At 39.1% G+C, this 18,200-nt stretch overlaps 1 protein-coding gene across 16 annotated transcripts in view; it reads left to right on the forward strand.

Moving 5' to 3' along the window:
* The window catches only part of ALKBH8 (alkB homolog 8, tRNA methyltransferase), a 60,440-nt gene that overhangs the window by 19,590 nt on the left and 22,650 nt on the right, over positions 1-18,200 (forward strand). For all 16 annotated transcript variants that reach the window (XM_027036412.2, XM_027036417.2, XM_027036421.2 and 13 more), the window contains one exon: positions 17,672-17,778. In XM_027036412.2, coding sequence (XP_026892213.1) covers positions 17,672-17,778 — 107 coding nt within the window. The remainder of the gene's footprint in view (positions 1-17,671; positions 17,779-18,200) is intronic.

The raw sequence follows: 18,200 nt of genomic DNA on the forward strand, positions 1-18,200 counted from the left end.
AGCGTGTCGGAGAGTGGCCGAGGATCAGCAGACACTCAGGGCGTGAGTGTACTTTCTAGAAGTAATGGAGCCGGTTGGTTGGTCAAATAGATAACCTTTTAAAAGAGTTTTTATTTTTACTTTTTTAAATTTTGTTTTTTATTTTTTAAACTTTACATCCAAATTAGTTAGCATATAGTGCAACAATGATTTCAGGAGTGGATTCCTTAGTGCCCCTTACCCATTCAGCCCATCCTCCCTTCCACACCCCCTCCAATAACCCTCAGTTCTCCATATTTATGAGTCTCTTATGTTTTGTCCCCCTCGCTGTTTTTATATTATTTTTGTTTCCCTTCCTTTATGTTCATCTGTTTTGTCTCTTAAAGGCCTCATATGAGTTAAGTCATCTGGTATTTGTCTTTTTCTGATGGACTAATTTCACTTAGCATAATACCCTCCAGTTCCATCCACGTAGTTGCAAATGGCAAGATTTCATTCTTTTTGATTGCCGAGTAACACTCCATTGTGTGTGTGTGTGTGTGTGTGTGTGTGTGTGTGTGTGTGTGTATATATATATATATATATATATATATATACATATACATACCACGTCTTCTTTATCCACTCCTCCATTGATGGACATCTGGGCTCTTTCCATACTTTGGCTATTGTCGATAGTGCTGCTATAAACATCGGGGTGCATGTGTCCCTTCGAAACAGCACACCTGTATCCTGTGGATAAATACCTAGTAGTGCAGTTGCTGGGTCATAGGGTAGTTCTATTTTTAGTTTTTTGAGGAACATCCATACTGTTTTCCAGAGTGTCTGTACCAGCTTGCACTGCCATCAACAATGCAAAAGAGATCCTCTTTCTCCGCATCCTCACCAACATCTGTTGTTGCCTGAGTTGTTCATGTTAGCCATTCTGACAGGTGTCAGATGGTATCTCATTGTGGTTTTCATTTGTATTTCCCTGGTGATGAGTGATGTGGAGCATGTTTTCATGTGTCGGTTGGCCATCTGGATGTCTTCTTTGGAGAAGCGTCTATTCATGTCTTTTGCCCATTTATTTACGGGATTATTTGTTTTTTGGGTGTTGAGTTTGATAAGTTCTTTATAGATTTTGGATACTAACCCTTTATCTGATATGTCATTTGCAAATATCTTCTCCCATTCTGTCGGTTGCCTTTTAGTCTTTCTGATTGTTTCCTTCGCTGTGCAGAAGCTTTTTATTTTTATGAGGTCCCAGTAGTTCATTTTTGCTTTTGTTTCCCTCGCCTCCAGAGATGTGTTGAGTAAGAAGTTGCTGCGGGCAAGATCTAAGAGGTTTTTTCCTGCTTTTTCCTCGAGGATTTTGATGGCTTTCCGTCTTTTTTTTTTTTTTTTTTAATATTTAATGTTTATTTATTATTGACAGAGAGAGACAGAGCATGAGTGGGGCAGGGGCAGAGAGAGAGGGAGACACAGAATCTGAAACAGGTTCCAGGCTCTGAGCTGTCAGCACAGAGCCCGACGCAGGGCTCGAACTCATGGACAGCGAGATCATGACCTGAGCCGAAGTCGGAGGCTCAACTGACTGAGCCACCCAGGCGTGCCTGATGGCTTTCTGTCTTACATTTAGGTCTTTCATCCATTTGAGTTTATTTTTGTGTATGGTATAAGAAAGTGGTCCAGGTTCATTCTTCTGCATGTCGCTGTCCAGTTTTCCCAGCACCACTTGCTGAAGAGACTGTCTTTATTCCATTGAATATTCTTTCCTGCTTTGTCAAAGATTAGTTGGCCATACAGTTGTGGGTCCATTTCTGGGCTCTCTATTCTGTTCCGTTGATCTGAGTGTCTGTTCTTGTGCCAGTACCATACTGTCTTGATGATTACGGCTTTGTAGTATAGCTTGAAGTCTGGGATTGTGATGCTTCCTGCTTTGGTTTTCTTTTTCAAGATCGCTTTGGCTCTTTGGGGTCTTTTCTGGTTCCATACAAATTTTAGGATTGATTGTTCTAGCTCTGTGAAGAATGCTGGTTATTTTGATAGGGATTGCATTAAATGTGTAGATTGCTTTGGGTAGTATCACCATTTTAACAATATTTGTTCTTCCTATCCAGGAGCATGGAATCTTTTTCCATTTTTTGGTGTCTTCTTCAATTTCTTTCATAAGCTTTCTATAGTTTTCAGTGTATAGATTTTTCACCTCTCTGGTTAGATTTATTCCTAGGTATTTTATGGGTTTTTTGTGCAACTGTAAGTGGGATCGATTCCTTGATTTCTCTTTCTGTCGCTTCATTGTTCGTGTATAGGAATGCAGCCGATTTCTGTGCATTGATTTTATACCCTGCAACTTTGCTGAACTCATGAATCAGTTCTAGCAGTTTTTTGGTGGAATCTTTTGGGTTTTCCATATAGAGTATCACGTCATCTGCGAAGAGTGAAAGTTTGTCCTCCTCCTGGTCGATTTGGATGCCTTTTATTTCTTTGTGTTGTCTGATTGCAGAGGCTAAGACTTCCAATACTATGTTGAATAACAGTGGCGAGAGTGGACATCCCTGTCTTGTTCCTGACCTTAGGGGGGAAGCTCTCGGTTTTTCCCCATTGAGGATGATATTAGCGTTGGGTCGTTCATATATGGCTTTTATGATCTCGAGGTATGATCCTTCTATCCCTACTTTCTTGAGGGTTTTTATTTTTATTTATTTATTAAAGAAACATTTTTTTAATGCTTTTTATTTATTTTGAGACAGAGAGAGACAGAGCATGAGCAGGGGAGGGGCAGAGAGAGGGAGACACAGAATCCGAAGCAGGCTCCAGGCTTCGAGCTGTCAGCACAGAGCCCGACGCGGGGCTTGAACTCACAAACTGTGAGATCATGACCTGAGCTGAAGTCGGACGCTTAACTGACTGAGCCACCCAGGCACCCCTCTTGAGGGTTTTTATCAAGAAAGGATACTGTATTTTGTCAAATGCTTCCTGTGCATCTGTTGAGAGGATCATATGGTTCTTGTCCTTTCTTTTATTGATGTGATGCATCATGTTAATTGTTTTGCAGATATTGAACCAGCCCTGCATCCCAGGTATAAATCCCACTTGGTCGTGGTGAATATTTTTTTTAATGTATTGTTGGATCCCGTTGACTAATACCTTGTTGAGGATTTTTGCATCCATGTTCATCAGGGAAATTGGTCTATAGTTCTCCTTTTTAGTGGGTATCTGTCTGGTTTTGGAATCAAGGTAAGGCTGGCTTCATAGAAAGAGTTTGGAAGTTTTCCTTCCATTTCTATTTTTTGGGACAGCTTCAAGAGAATAGGTGTTAACTCTTCCTTAAATGTTTGGTAGAATTCCCCTGGAAAGCCATCTAGCCCTGGACTCTTGTTTTTTGGCAGATTTTTGATTATTAATTCGATTTCCTTACTGGTTATGGGTCTGTTCAAGTTTTCTTTTTCTTCCTGCTTCAGTTTTGGTAGTATATATGTTTCTAGGAGTTTGTCCATTTCTTTCAGATTACCCATTTTATTGGCATACAATTGCTCATAATATTCTTTTAAAAAATTTTTTTTAATGTTCATTTATTTTTGACACAGAGAGAGACACACAGCATGAGCGGGGGAGGGGCAGAGAGAGAGGGAGACACAGAATCCGAAGCAGGCTCCAGGCTCTGTGCTATCAGCACAAAGCCTGATGTGGGGCTTGAACCCACAAACAGTGAAATCATGATCTGAACAGCAGTCAGACACTTAACTGACTGAGCCACCCAGGTGCCCCGATAATATTCTCTTATTATTGTTTTTATTTCTGTTTTTTTGGTTGTGATCTCTCCTCTTTCATTCTTGATTTTATTTATTTGGGTCCTTTCCTTTTTCTTCTTGATCAAACTGGCTAGTGGTTTATCAGTTTTGTTAATTCTTTCAAAGAACCAGCTTCTCATTTCATTGATATGTTCTACTGTTTTTTTGGTTTCGATAGCATTAATTTCTGCTCTAATCTTTATTATTACCTGTATTCTGCCTGTTTTGGGTTTTATTTGCTGTTCTTTTTCCAGCTCCTTAAGGCGTAAGATTAGGTTGTATATCTGAGATCTTTCTTCCTTCTTTAGGAAGGCCTGGATTGCTATATACTTTCCTCTTATGACTGCCTTTGCTGCGTCCCAGAGGTTTTGGGTTGTGGTGTTATCATTTTCATTGACTTCCATATACTTTTTACTTTCCTCTTTAACTGCTTGGTTAGTCCATTCATTCTTTAGTAGGATGTTCTTCTGTCTCCAAGTATTTGTTACCTTTCCAAATTTTTTCTTGTGGTTGATTTCTTGTTTCATAGCGTTGTGGTCTGAAAATATGCACAGTATGATCTCGATCTTTTTGTACTTACTTAAGGCTGATTTGTGTCCCAGTACATGGCCTATTCTGGAGAATGTTTCATGTGCACTGGAGAAGAATGTATATTCTGCTGCTTTAGGATGAAATGTTCTGAATATATCTGTTAAGTCCATCTGGTCCAGTGTGTCATTCAAAGCCATTGTTTCCTTGTTGGTTTTTTGATTAGATGATCTGTCCATTGCAGTGAGTGGGGTGTTGAAGTCTCCTACTGTGATGGTATTACTATCGATGAGTTCCTTGATGTTTGTGATTCATTGATTTATATATTTGGGTGCTCTCACATTTGGCACATAAATGTTTACAATTGTCAGGTCTTCTTGGTCTATAGACCCCTTGATTATGATATAATGCCCTTCTGCATCCCTTGATACAGTCTTTATTTTAAAGTCTAGCTTGTCTAATATAAGTATGGCTACTCTGGCTTTCTTTTGTTGACCATTAGCATGATAGATGGTTCTCCATCCCCTTATTTTCAATCTGAAGGTGTCTTTAGGTCTAAAGTGGGTCTCTTGTGAACAGCATATAGATGGATCTTGTTCTTTTAACCATTCTGTTACCCTGTGTCTTTTGATTGGAGCATTGAGTCCATTGACGTTTAGAGTGAATACTGAAAGATATGAATTTATTGCCATTATGATGCTTGTAGAGTTGGAGTTTCTGGTGGTGTTCTCTGGTCCTTTCTAATCTTTTGTTGCTTTTGGTATTTATATATATATATATATATATTTTTTTTTTTTTTCATCTTTTCTCTCTCAGAGAGTCCCCCTTAAAATTTCTTGCAGGGCTGGTTTAGTGGTCACAAACTCCTTTAATTTTTGTTTGTCTGGGAAACTTTTTATCTCTCCTTCTGTTTTGAATGAGAGCCTTGCTGGATAAAGAATTCTTGGCTGCATATTTTTCTGATTCAGCACACTGAGTATATCCCTCCACTCCCTTCTGGCCTGCCACGTTTCTGTGGATAGGTCTGCTGCAAACCTGAGCTGTCTTCTCTTGTATGTTAGGGACATTTTTCCGTTGCTGCCTTCAGGATTCTCTCCTTGCCTGAATATTTTGTGAGTTTGACTATGATCTGCCTTGTTCATGGTCAGTTTTTGTTGAATCTAATGGGAGTCCTGGATTTTGATGTCTGTGTCTTTCCCCAGGTTAGGAAAGTTTTCCGCTATGATTTGCTCACATAACCCTTCTACCCCTATTTCTCTCTCTTCCTCTTCTGGGACCCCTATGATTCTGATGTTCCTTTTTAAGGAGTCACTGATTTCTCTAATTCTTAAATTGTGCTCTTTTGCCTTAATCTCCCTCTTTTTTCCTGCTTTGTTATTCTCTATAAATTTTGTCCTCTATATCACTGATTCTCTGTTCTGCCTTGTCCATCCGTGCTGCCGCTGCATCCAACCGTGATTGCAGCTCAGTTATAGCATTTTTAACTTCATTCTGGCTATTTTTTCTTCTTTTATCTCTGCAGAGAGGGATTCTAATCTATTTTTGACTCCAGCTAGTATTCTTATTATCGTGATTCTAAATTCTGGTTCAGACATCTTGCTTATATCTGTGTTGGTTAAATCCTTGGCTGTCGTTTCTTCGTGCTCTTTCTTTTGGGGTGAATTCTTTCGTTTTGTCATTTTGAATGGAGAAAAGGAATTAATGAGCGAGAAAAATTGAAATTAACAAATTAAAATTAAAAAATACTTAGATTAAAAATTAAAAACTCACACATAGACAAAAATCGAATAGATGATGCTAGATCCTAGGTGTGTTTTGGTCTGGGTGTTGAAAGTGGTTTGACAGATTAGAGAAAAAAAAGGGGGGTGGGAGAGAAAAAAAAGGATATCGTTTGAGAATTTGAAAAGATGAATACACTGAAGTAGACTAAAACAAGATGATGGGGGTAAAATAGAATTTGAAAAAACATACACAAAAGTAAAGAATATAGTAGAAAAAAATTAAAGAAAAATATTTTTAATAAAAATTAAAAATAAATATGAATTTTTTTGTTTTCTGCATTTAAGAAAAAAGAAAAGAAACAAAAAAGAGAAAAAAGATAAAAAAAGAAAAAGAAAAAGAAATTGTTTGAAAATTTGAAAAAGTGAATACGGTGTAGTAGACTAAAATAAAATGATGGAAGTAAAGTAGAATTTGAAAAAATTTACACAAAAGAAAAAATATAGTAATGAAAATTAAATAAGAATATTTTTAATAGAAATTGAAAGTATAAATGAAGTTTTTCTCTTCATTCAAGAAAAAAAAGAAACAATAAAGAAAAAGAAAGGAAAAAAGGAAATTGTTTGAAAATTTGAAAAGGTGAATACACTGAAGTAGACTAAAATAAAACGATGGAAGTAAAGTAGAATTTGAAAAAATTTACACAAAAGAAACAATATAGTAATAAAAATTAAAGACATATTTTTAATGAAAATTGAAAATAAAAACAAATTTTTTCTCTTTCTGTATTCAAGAAAAAAAAAAGATTTGTAAAAGAGAAAAAGGAAGGGGCGCCTGGGTGGCGCAGTCGGTTAAGCGTCCGACTTCAGCCAGGTCACGATCTCACGGTCCGTGAGTTCGAGCCCCGCGTCAGGCTCTGGGCTGATGGCTCAGAGCCTGGAGCCTGTTTCCGATTCTGTGTCTCCCTCTCTCTGTGCCCCTCCCCCATTCATGCTCTGTCTCTCTCTGTCCCAAAAATAAATAAATGTTGAAAAAAAAATTTAAAAAAGAGAAAAAGGAAAAAGAAAGAAAATTGAATAGATGAACCTGCTAACAGATTGAAGTAGGACTGAAATTGCTTCGTTTTCCCCTAGAAGTCAGTCTGTGTAACTCTTTATAGTCTGTAAATTAAGCCAGCAGTGAGGTTTGTGTTCTTGAAGAGCGAAGCTGTCCCAGTTGGGCGGGACTCGGTGTAACAGCTCCACTCTCCACTAGATGGTGCTGCTAGCCTACTGGGATAGATTGTTGCCGCGCTCATAGGTGCATATTCACATGCTGGGGAGCGGTGAAAATGGCGCCACCCAGCTACCCAGTGTGTTCTCCTGGATAGGCAATTGCGCACCGTCGTCTGCCTTCAGCTCTCGTCCACTCCCCGCTTCTTTACTCTCTCTGACCAGACCCCAGGCAGTACCTCTCTCCCAAGCCTTGTCTCAGATGCGGCTGTTTTCCCCAGCCCCTTACTTCCAAGGTCTGCGGCTTTGACCCATTCCTCCCCTCTGCAGGAGGGTTTCACCAAGCAATGGCCAAATACAGGCTGTACCCAGGTACGCCCGCTGGACCCTGTTGTTGCTGGTGCCCCGAGACTGCAGCCAGATGCCAGCCTGCCCCGGAAAAAGTTCGTGAGATATGGCATAGCAGCAGCGTCTCAGGGATTATGGAAAATCGCAACCGAAATCTGGCACCAGGCTGTACCCTTAACGACCTTGTCCCAGCACCAGCGAATGTGGCTGCCTTCCGGGGTCTGCTGGGACCAGGTGGCCTCAACAGTCTCTACCAAATGTCCTTCCAGCAGTGGAACTGCTTTTCCCTGTGAGGCCCGAGAACCTCCCAGACCCCACTCTGTTCCTGGGGATTTACCCTTCCCACCAGAGCACCGCCAGGTATCAAGCTGAGGAGTTGCAGCCTTTGCGCTCCCCTTGTTTACAGTCTTAATGGAATTTAAACCCTCTCCTTTCTCCTTTCTCCCTTTTTAGTTTAGTTCCTGTGGGTGTTTCCAATTTTCTACTTTCTCTCCAACTGCTTTTGGGGAGGGGTGCTTTTCCCGTATTTTGCCCCCCTCCCCAGTCTCTGTCCTCTCTCTGCCCACAAAAGCAGTTCCCTACATTTTGCGGCTTCTCACTCCCCAAGTTCAGCTCTCTGTGCCATGTACCTGCTGAATTCTGTGGTTCAGGTTGTGTGCATTGTTGTGTTAATTCTCCAATCAGTTTTCTAGGTGTGTAGGATGGTTTAGTGTTGGTCTGTCCATTTCATGGACACAAGACACACTAAAAGCTTCCATGCTGTTACGCCATCTTGGCTCCTTCCTTAAAAGAGCTTTTATTGATGTGAACAGCATTTTCACAAGCAATTTGGGAGATAGAAAAACATTTCCAGCCTTGACTACCCCGTCCCCACCTCAGATTTTCGATGTGAATATCCAGCTCTCTAAAAGATGTTTTCTTTTTTCTAAATATGAACTTGTTATCTTTGTCTTTAGCCATTTTCCACCCACTGCCATTCTCCCATACAAAACAAAACAGACTTTGTCTCCTCCTCAGTTCCCTGCTCTGTTTAATTTCCTCCAGTCGATCAGTGTAGAACCTGGGAAACATTCTTGACGTACATTTTTAAAATTGTGAATTTTGCTTTCAAGTACTACTATTTTCACTGCACCCCACAATATTTTCTTCCAAGAACAGCTCCTACGTGTAATTGTCAATAGCTGCACATATTAAAATAAACACTCATGAAAGCTTCACCACTCTCAAGATAATGAACATATCCATCATCCCCAAGAGTTTCCTTGTGTCCTCCTGTTCCTTAATATCTTAGATTACATAGTATTTTCCAGAGTTTTTATACAGCAATCATGCAGTATATACTCTTTCCTGTATGGTGTCTTTTACTCATCACAATTATTTGAGATTCATTCAGAGTTGAAGCTTAATTGGAATCTTTACTTTTTGCTGAATAGTGTAAGAACTTCAGAACACTTTAACTCTGAGACTCCCTTATAATTTACATACTGTTATTACTGTGCAGTTGAATTCTCTTCATATTTTTTTAGCTACTTCCCTGATTTATACCATTAGTGATCATTTAGACATACTTACCATTTTCTTTTCTCTTCATTCCTTGATCTCAGACCTCCCATCTGGGATCATTTTCCTTTTCCACAGTACAACCTTTAAATTTTCTTGAGTCCAGGTGCACTGCTGGCTGCCCCTGTTATTGTGTGCCGGTGTCTTCACCTCACCTTCATCCTTCAGCCTATTTTCACAGGGTATAGAATTTGAGGTTGGCAGTTCCTATAGTGCGTGCAAGACTTCATTGACTTCCTTGTGGCTCACATTATCACTCCCATGACCTTTGTTTATTTCTCTGGCTTCTTTTCAGATTTTCTTCTTTCTCTTGTGTTTCCTGTACTTTTATTTTGATGTGCCTGATTATTCTGTTTATTTTTATGGGTTTATTTATTCTTGGGACTTACTGGGTTTCTTGAACCTGTGGATTTTTTACTCCCCATCAATTTTGGAAAACTCTGAGCCATTATCCCTATAGATTTTTGCCTCTGTTCTGTTCTCTGTCCATCTGCCTGTTTTCTATAGACTTTATTTTGCTTGCCCTCTCTTCTGTGTTTAGTGTATTTTGTTAGAGACAGTTTTCTTCTGTCACTAATTCTTTTTTTCAACCATGTCTGATTGCTGTTAAACTCAGTCATCAGTGGCCTAGTTTCAGTCATGGTATTTGTCAGTTTCAGAGTATCTACTTGGTTTTTCTTCAAATTTACAGTGTCTTAAAAAAAAATCATTTCCAGTTCTCTGCTGAAATTTTCAGGTTTAGCATTTATATCTGTAAACTTGGTAAGAATTTTTGTTTTATAGCCTGTTTCTGATATTTATATATTTGAGGTCCCTGTGGTTCATTTCTGTTCTTTAGAGATATCTAGAGATGTTTCTCTAGACTATCTTTTTCCAGAGCAGGTACTGTGGTTTATTCTGATTCAGAATGTCTGAGATGAAGGCCAGTTCTCTATATTTATAGCAGGCTTACAGACAATTATGATATTTAGCTAGAATTCTGAGTCGTTGAGTTAGAAAATGTTAAAATGCTAAATCTGTACAATATCAACTTCAAAGGCAGTAGGATTTCATATTAATCTTTCACAGAATAAATAGAAATGAGGTAATATAGGCACCCGATGGCAGTTGTAATCATCATTCAATCAAATGTTCCAGTGCAGTGCTAGAAACTGAAAAAGTTAAAGTCTGTGTGTCTTGTGTCCAGATCCTTACGTTTTCACACAGGGATTGGGTTCATCATTGGACAAGTCAGGAGAGTTGGGTTGTAGCTCATCCCTACTGGTAACTCTTAATGGACCATGGAGAAGTCACCTCCTTTCTGTGCTCTCTGTCACAGATTGAAGATGGCATATAATTTTTGAATTTTAATTGTACAGAATTGAGAAGAATTCAACAATAACGGCAGCTACTGTTGCTGCCACCCCTACTGCCGACACTGATGTACCATAATCATTGCACCAGCAGTGAGTTGTTGTTGTTTTAGTGTATATTTCATAGTTTTGGGGTTTTTTGTTTTGTAATCGAGATGTAATTGACATATAACATTGTTTTAGTTTTGGGAGCACAACATAATGACTTGGCATATGTGTATATTGCGGAATGATCAGCACAGTAAATCTAGTGAGTCCCAGTAACTCTAGTGAGCATCTATCCCTGCATATGATTACAGTGTTTTCCCCTTGTGATGAGAGCTTTTAAAATCTCTCAGCAACTTTCATACATACACCACCGTATTACTATTAGTCATCATACTGTACCTTATCTCCCCACGATTTACTAGTTCTATAACTGGAAGTTTGTTTACCCATTTCACCCACTCTGCACTCCCTGCCTTTGGCAACCACCAATCTGTTCTCTATCTGTGAGTTTGGTGTTTTAATTTTTTTATATTCTACATATTAAGTGAGCTCATATGGCATGTCTTTGTCTGACTTATTTTACTCAGCATAATGCCCTCCTGGTCTGAGTCCATTCATGTTGTCACACATGGCAGGATTTCTTTCTTTTTAATGGCTGAATAATATTCCATTGTGTATAAATATCACACCTTCTTTATCCATTCATCTTTTGATGGACACTTAGATTGTTTCCATGTCTTGACTGTTGTATATAATACTGCTGTGGACACGGGGGTGCAGATATCTTTTTGAGTTAGTGCTTTCATTTCTTTTGGGTAAATACCCAGAAGTGGAATTGCTGGATCAGAGAGTAATTCTAGTTTTAACTTTTTGAGGAACCTCCACACTGTTTTTCACAGTGGCTGCACCAGTTTGCATTCCCAGCAGCAGTGCACAAGGGTTCTGTTTTCTCCACGTCTTTAACTCTTTAATACTTGTTTGGCTTTCCTTCCTTCCTTCCTCCCCTCCCCTTCCCTTCTCTTCCCTTATTTTTTTTCCTTTCTTTCTTCCTTCCTTTCTTTCCCTTCCTTCTTTCCCTTTTCCCTTCCCTCCCTTCCCCTCCCCTTATTTTTTTCTTCCCCCTTCCCTCCCCTCCCCTCCCCTCCCCTCCCCTCCCCTCCCCTCCCCTTCCCGAGATGTGAAGTAGTACCTCATTATGGTACCTATGGAAGCTATTCTAATAAGTGGGTTTTGCTTCATGAGAAGTAAGCTAGGGCCTCAGGAATAGATATACTCGTGACTACTATTGTTCTTTTTGCTTTAGCTGTCTCATTGTGGTTATCTGTGTATGTGAATCTGTTGACTTATTTTGCCTAAGGAGGAAAGCTCAGAAAAGAATTAAATGGAATTTTGGAAGCTTTTTGTCCAAAAATGTAAGGTACATCACCCTATTCTTTTCAAATAAATTGTTGATGGTGAATTTATTCATTCACTTATTCATTCAAAAATATTTGTTGAGTGTAATCTACTAGACAGAATGTAACAAGTAAATAAGCATAAAATATCAAATAATTTAAAAAAAAATTTTTAATGTTTATTTTTGAGAGAGAGAGGCAGAGCATGAGTGGGGAGGGGCAGAGAGAGGGAGAGAACTCAAATCAGGCTCCAGGCTGTGAGCTGTCAGCACAGAGCCCGACGTGGGACTTGAACCCATGAATCGTGAGATCATGACCTGAGCGGACGTCGGATGCTTAACCGACTGAGCCACCCAGGTGCCCCCAAATAATGTTTTTTAAAGCTAAAATGTTTCATTACCTTTGGAGTTTTGTCATATATAAAGCAAAACTTAATTTTACTGAAGTGGTTTGTGATTGTCTCTTGTTTTTGGATTTCGACTTTGGGGGATGTGGATTTTCACTTTACAGTTCCTGCAAAGGAATGAAGCCTCCGTGTGGTAAATGAAAGCTGATAGCAAGTGGTCCCAGTGCAAACAGGTGAGCATGAATATATCACAGACATTTAAGCTAAGCATTTATAATATTCAGTGGTGGCTACAGTGTGTCCAATTCAGCATCTTTTCTTTTTCCAGTGTATTCTTCCGTTGTGCAGTGTTTACTTTGCTCTCTTTTGTGCCTTTTGCAAATGTATTTAGACCATTTAAACTAAAAAATGCTTCCACTTTTGTTTTATATTCTACTTGAGCTCAGCCAGACAAAACGGTTCAAAATCATGTGTATTTGGGGAAGATGTAGAGATGCCAGCCTCTATTCTTTCAGCAGTGGAGACCTAGTTTGGGAAGACAGAGTTGTATTCGAAAGGTGGAATTTGCTGACATACACTCCAGAGTTGTTTGTGGTGTTTTCTTCTGAAATTTTTGCCTGATTTTGTTTGTTTCACACACCCACTACTGTAGGCAGGTTCCCAGGTATGGATCCTAAATGCAGACGTGGTATCTGACCAGCGGGGAAAGTTTTCACACCAGAAGCTCAGATGATGGTCTGCTTCTCGCATCCTCTCTCAGAGGCAGTGGGGAACGAGGGCATTTGGGCCACAGTGGTAGTTCTCTCCTGCGCGTACTTCTTGAAGGACCACTTTGCTGTGCCACAAAATGCCATCTCATCTATATGTTCTAATGCGCGACTTTGCCCCTCACGACAAGAATAGTGAGGCCTGGACATTACAAAATTGCTTCTGACTGTGCAACAAGGGAGTAGAGTTTGTTTTCTTTCAGCGATTTTCAAATGGGAGACTGTGGGTCTAGTATGTTCAGGGTGTGTGGCTGCCACAGTTTCTTTCCTTTGAGTTTCACAAGACTTGGTAATCTTGACTTCTCAGCTTTCAAGAAATTTAGCAAATTTCAAGGCTCCTGCTTTTGTTGTTGTTTGGAAACTTATCTTGCCAATAGGAGTCCAGGAAGGGAAATAGGTTTGTTTTGGTCTTTGATTTTAACTTGCCTTAAAGGATGAAAACTAAGCAGACTTATATGGCGTGGGTAAGAGATTGAAAGGTCATTGACATCAGCCAGTGTTCTCCAAGTGTCCCAGACAAAATTCCTATTAGTTCCTCTGCCCTGGAATAATATGGCGTATCAGCAGGCTTTTCCGCCAGCTACTTTTCAGTTTAGCAAAGTACACATTTAGGGGCGTCATTTTTTGTAGAGAGACAAAAAACTATTATTTGTTTTACTAAAAATGTTCTAAGTTCCTCTTCTCCCCCACAATGGACTATATATCTCATGATACACTGGGATTCTGTATTTGTGGTCCAAGGAAAGTATGTAAACAGACATTTTTGACATGACCTGTATTTCTTTGTAAATACTTTATAGCTTCAGTCTTGTATATTTGCATTCGTGACTCTGTCCCTTTTTCCTTTTCTCCTTTCCCACTTGTCCAAATGTGGTAGACATGGCCCTGATGAAACATGTAGAGTCACTTGTTTGCCATTTTTAAAAAATATTCGTTTATTTATTTTTTAGAGAGATAGAGGTGGGGGTGAGATTGAGTGGGCAGACACATAGGGAAAGAGAATCGTCTGCAGGCTTCACGGTATCATCTCAGAGCCCGATGTGGGGCTTGAACTCACAAACCATGAGATCGTGACCTCAGCTGAACCCAAGAGTCGGACGCTTAACCAGCTGAGCCTCCCAGGAGCCCCCTTGTTTGCCATTTAAAATAAGCAAATTCTTGCTTCATTTGAATCCAATGAAAACATCAGTGCAATTACAGAAGATTTATATTTGGCAGGAAATGGGGAACAGGTGGACTTCTCTAGCTCCTGCTACATTCTCAGCTGTGGGATATTTTCTTCAGTCAAACATAGTGACTTCCACCCTATCAGTCTTCATCGTTCTCTGTGACTCACATGTCATGCTTTACATCATATTGTCTCTCGTGCATATGCCGTTCAGGGTTTCAGAATGTTCATGATCTCAACCCAATTTTCTAACCAGTAAGGATCCACATTAAGTTTGTCTTCTTTCTTGGAAATGCTCCCAGTAGCAGTGTACTCTTCATTTTCCTGTTTAGCCGACACGGAGATCTATTTATTTCATGTACTTTTCTGTCATGAGTCATCTTTCCTTGAGGATAGAGTGATGGCTGTGTCTGGGGTTTTCACCTCTATTGTACTTTGAATGCATAAAGGTTTTATAAGATCAGAGAGTCTAGGATTTTTTGTTTGCTTGCTTTGAACTCAACATTATTCTCCATCATGCCCCACGAGCTTGCTGGGACCTTGATCTTTATTGACTCTGCCATCTCGGAAAATAAGGAAAATAGGTAAAACCAAAAAGAATAATTGGAAAAAGCTCCTGTGGAGCAAAGCTGTCACATTGGCAGAATGATTCAGCAGTTGCAGGGAGCGTTATTGATTGTGAATCCTTTGTGAATTTTTTAAAAAGTTTTAAAACCCTAGGGTTAGGGTTAGGGTTAGGGTTTTTAAAAAGTTTTTTTTTTTTTTAGTCTTAAGCCTTGAGATACAGATACTTTAAATAAATATGATGATAATGACAGTCTTTTATGATAGACTGTTTTAAGAAAAATTTAATTTTCTTTTAATTTTATAAATAAAAATTACTTTCTTAAAAAAAAACAAACTCTCACATTGTATACCTGTGAGGTAATAGAAAACAGGTATATTAGTCTGTGTCCCCGGTTCCTGGCACAGAACTCCAAAAACACTTCTAAATTTCCTAAATAAGAAGAGTACTAGGAGCATTTTTTGTTCTAATATTTGGTAACTCACCCGGGTTCCTGACAGACTTCCTAAGGCCTTTGGAATTCCCTGGGGGATGGCAGTGTCTTGTCCTAGTGAGATGACTCCTCGTGGGCTCCTGGATGGTGGCTGCTCACCAGAAAGACCAAGCCAAGGTCAGAAGCTTGGAATTTTCAGTCCCGTTCCCTGTTTTCCAGAGGCGAGAGGGGCTGGACATAGAGTTAGTAACTGGTCATGCCTACATGATGAGGCCTCCATAAAAATCCCAATAGTCTGGGGGTCACAGAGCTTCCGGGCCGATGAACATGCAGAGGTGCTGGAAGAAGGGCACAGTAGAGAGGGTATGGAAGCTGTGTGCCCCTTCCCACACACACACAGCCCTGCACGTCTCTTCCATCTGGATGTTCATCTGGATCCTTTATAATATCATTTTATAATCAACTGGTAAACAGTGAGTGAACTGTTTTCCTGAGTTCTGTGAGCCTGTCTAGCAAACTAATAATGATTATCATCAAAAATAATGATAAGCATTATGTATATTCTAACCTAATTCCCGTAAAATTTGACTTATTTGGTAGTGTGTTTTTCTTCCTTGAAACTTGGCTTCTGTATTCAGGACAAATATTTTCCAAATAATTAGCATCAAGTTCATACTTGTTAGTTCTGATCATTTGTCTAAACTGAGATTTCCGAATTTTAAGATCATTACTCTCTGTTGATGGAAGGAAATGTGTTTGCATTTTACAAGTAAATAGGCACTGTAGATTTGTAACAAATGTTGAGTGTTAATTATCCAGGAACTGTAACCTCTGGGCAGGCAAGGACATGTTTCTCACTTACCATTGTGGCCTTTGAAAGCTCACACAGTGAAAAATAAATATTCATCTAAGGAATAAATGGGAGTCTCGTCTCTCAGAATAGTTTCTTGTCAGCAGTTTTCATTTCCTTAAGCCACAAATGATTTTCTCTGATAAAAAAAAAAATTAATAAATCTGCTTGTCATTCTGTCCTCTACATGGACCTTAGTTTTTCTTCAGAAGATTGAAACCTTCATGTGTTGGTTTAAAAATGGGTCAGAGTGGGTTTTTCTCCCTTTCCCTCCACTTTTTAGTATGAAAATTTTCATATAGGAAAATAGAATGAATTGTATAGCAAATACCTATATATGTACCACCTAGATTCTCCAGTTTTTAACATTTTTGCTTTATCGAATAGTTGTCCATCTATCCATTCTTTTATCAGTCCATCGTCTTATGTATACATTTTGGAAAGTTGCAGGTATCATTATACTTCACCCTACAACTTAAGAATTCATCTGCAGTGTTTATAAATAGAATATTTTTAGAGCATGGTTTTTTGAAATTTCAAAAGTGATCATTTGGAACAGATAATTGTTAGAAAATGAAATTCTGTCAGTTCGCTTTATTTTCCCTATTTCCCAGGACAGATGCAAAAGGGAGAAAAGCACCTTGGGTCTTTATAATTCTTTGTAGTTTACGAGGAATTTTCATGTCTGTTGTCTACTTTGAACCGATAATAGTCGGTAACAGTTGTTATGCGAGGTACTGTACTAAAAGTTCACCTTTAACAAAGATGCTTTGCTAAGTTCCATTCATCCTGCTGATACTTCGTTGTCATATTTATTTTTCAAGTGGATTGAATTGTTCACTTAAAAATATTTTTTAGCCCCGTGGTGTGCCTTTTAAAGTCACCTTTGTTAGCTGCTGCTATGTTTAGACTGAACTCTTTGGCATTTGGGTTCCTGAGGACAAATAGTTTCCTGGTGTTGTATCTTAATAGGTTGTTATTCATAATAATATTTGAGCACAACTTAGAAAGAGTTACTGAAAATGTTCCTGTGTTCTTCAATTGTCTCCTATAAATTAGCCTTCAGTATCCAAAATGTTGCATGACTTTAAAGGCAAAATGGGTTATATGAGAATAGGCATCTAATAGTTGTTGGGGGGGGTGTTATTAATTATTAATATCCTGTGTGTAATTATATTATAGAATTTTTATATTATATGCCAGATAGTGTCTTCTATGTCCATTATATATTTAATTCATGTAACAGTCCTATAAGGACTGAGGAAACTGAGGCATGGAGGGGTTAACTGACTTGTCCTGGGTCATATAGCAAGTAAATGCAAGAGTCAGGATATGAATGTTTCAGCCCCCAGTCCTAGCATTTGACCACTGCCTTCGTGTTTTGCATTGTATGTATGGTCCTCAGACCACCTGCATCATAATTTCCTGGGGTGATTGTTAGAAATGCAGATTCCTGGACCTCATCCTAGACCTGCTAAGTTTGAGCCTATGGATGAAGGGTGTTTTTTAGCCGTCCAGTTGATTTTTATGTGCACAGAAGTTTGAAGACCACCGTGCTATACTCTTCTGTAAGCATTATCATGTCTGAATCCCTGTTAACCTGGAAAGCCAGAATCAATTAATCATTCTCACCCTTGGAGTACATGACATTTTTGATTCATCTGTATGCTTTTGTCTTTCCTTCAAGGTTGTCATGGACTTTAAGCACCCAGACGGCATCACGGTGCCCGTTATGTTGCCTCGTCGGAGTTTGCTGGTGATGACCGGAGAATCTAGATACCTCTGGACACATGGGTATGTATTGAAGTGACCTTGATGACAGAATACCTCTTCCTTTGTGACAGTTCTCATCCTCTCCTGCTTGAGCTGCCAGAACCAGGCCCCATGTCTGCACATTGAGGTGTCCAGGTTTAAATCCCCAGAGATATCTATGCCCCTTTTTTGGTAAATCTTACCCTTTTATTTTGATAAAAGCCAAGTTTAATGGAAAGTTGCTAGCATGGTATAATGAACTCCCCTCACCTTTCACCTAGATTTACCATTTGTGAACATATCACCGTGTGTTTTATTTCTCTCGTACATATTATCATTATCATTATTGTTATTGCTGAGTCATCCGAGAACAAGTTGCAGACATTATGATCCTTTACTCTTCCATGCCTCTTTGCAGTTTTCCTAAGAGCAAGTATATTTATTACATCAGGAGTTGGCAGCCT

This window comes from Acinonyx jubatus, chromosome D1 (assembly GCF_027475565.1).
Source record: "Acinonyx jubatus isolate Ajub_Pintada_27869175 chromosome D1, VMU_Ajub_asm_v1.0, whole genome shotgun sequence".
NCBI classification, from domain to species: Eukaryota; Metazoa; Chordata; class Mammalia; order Carnivora; family Felidae; genus Acinonyx; species Acinonyx jubatus.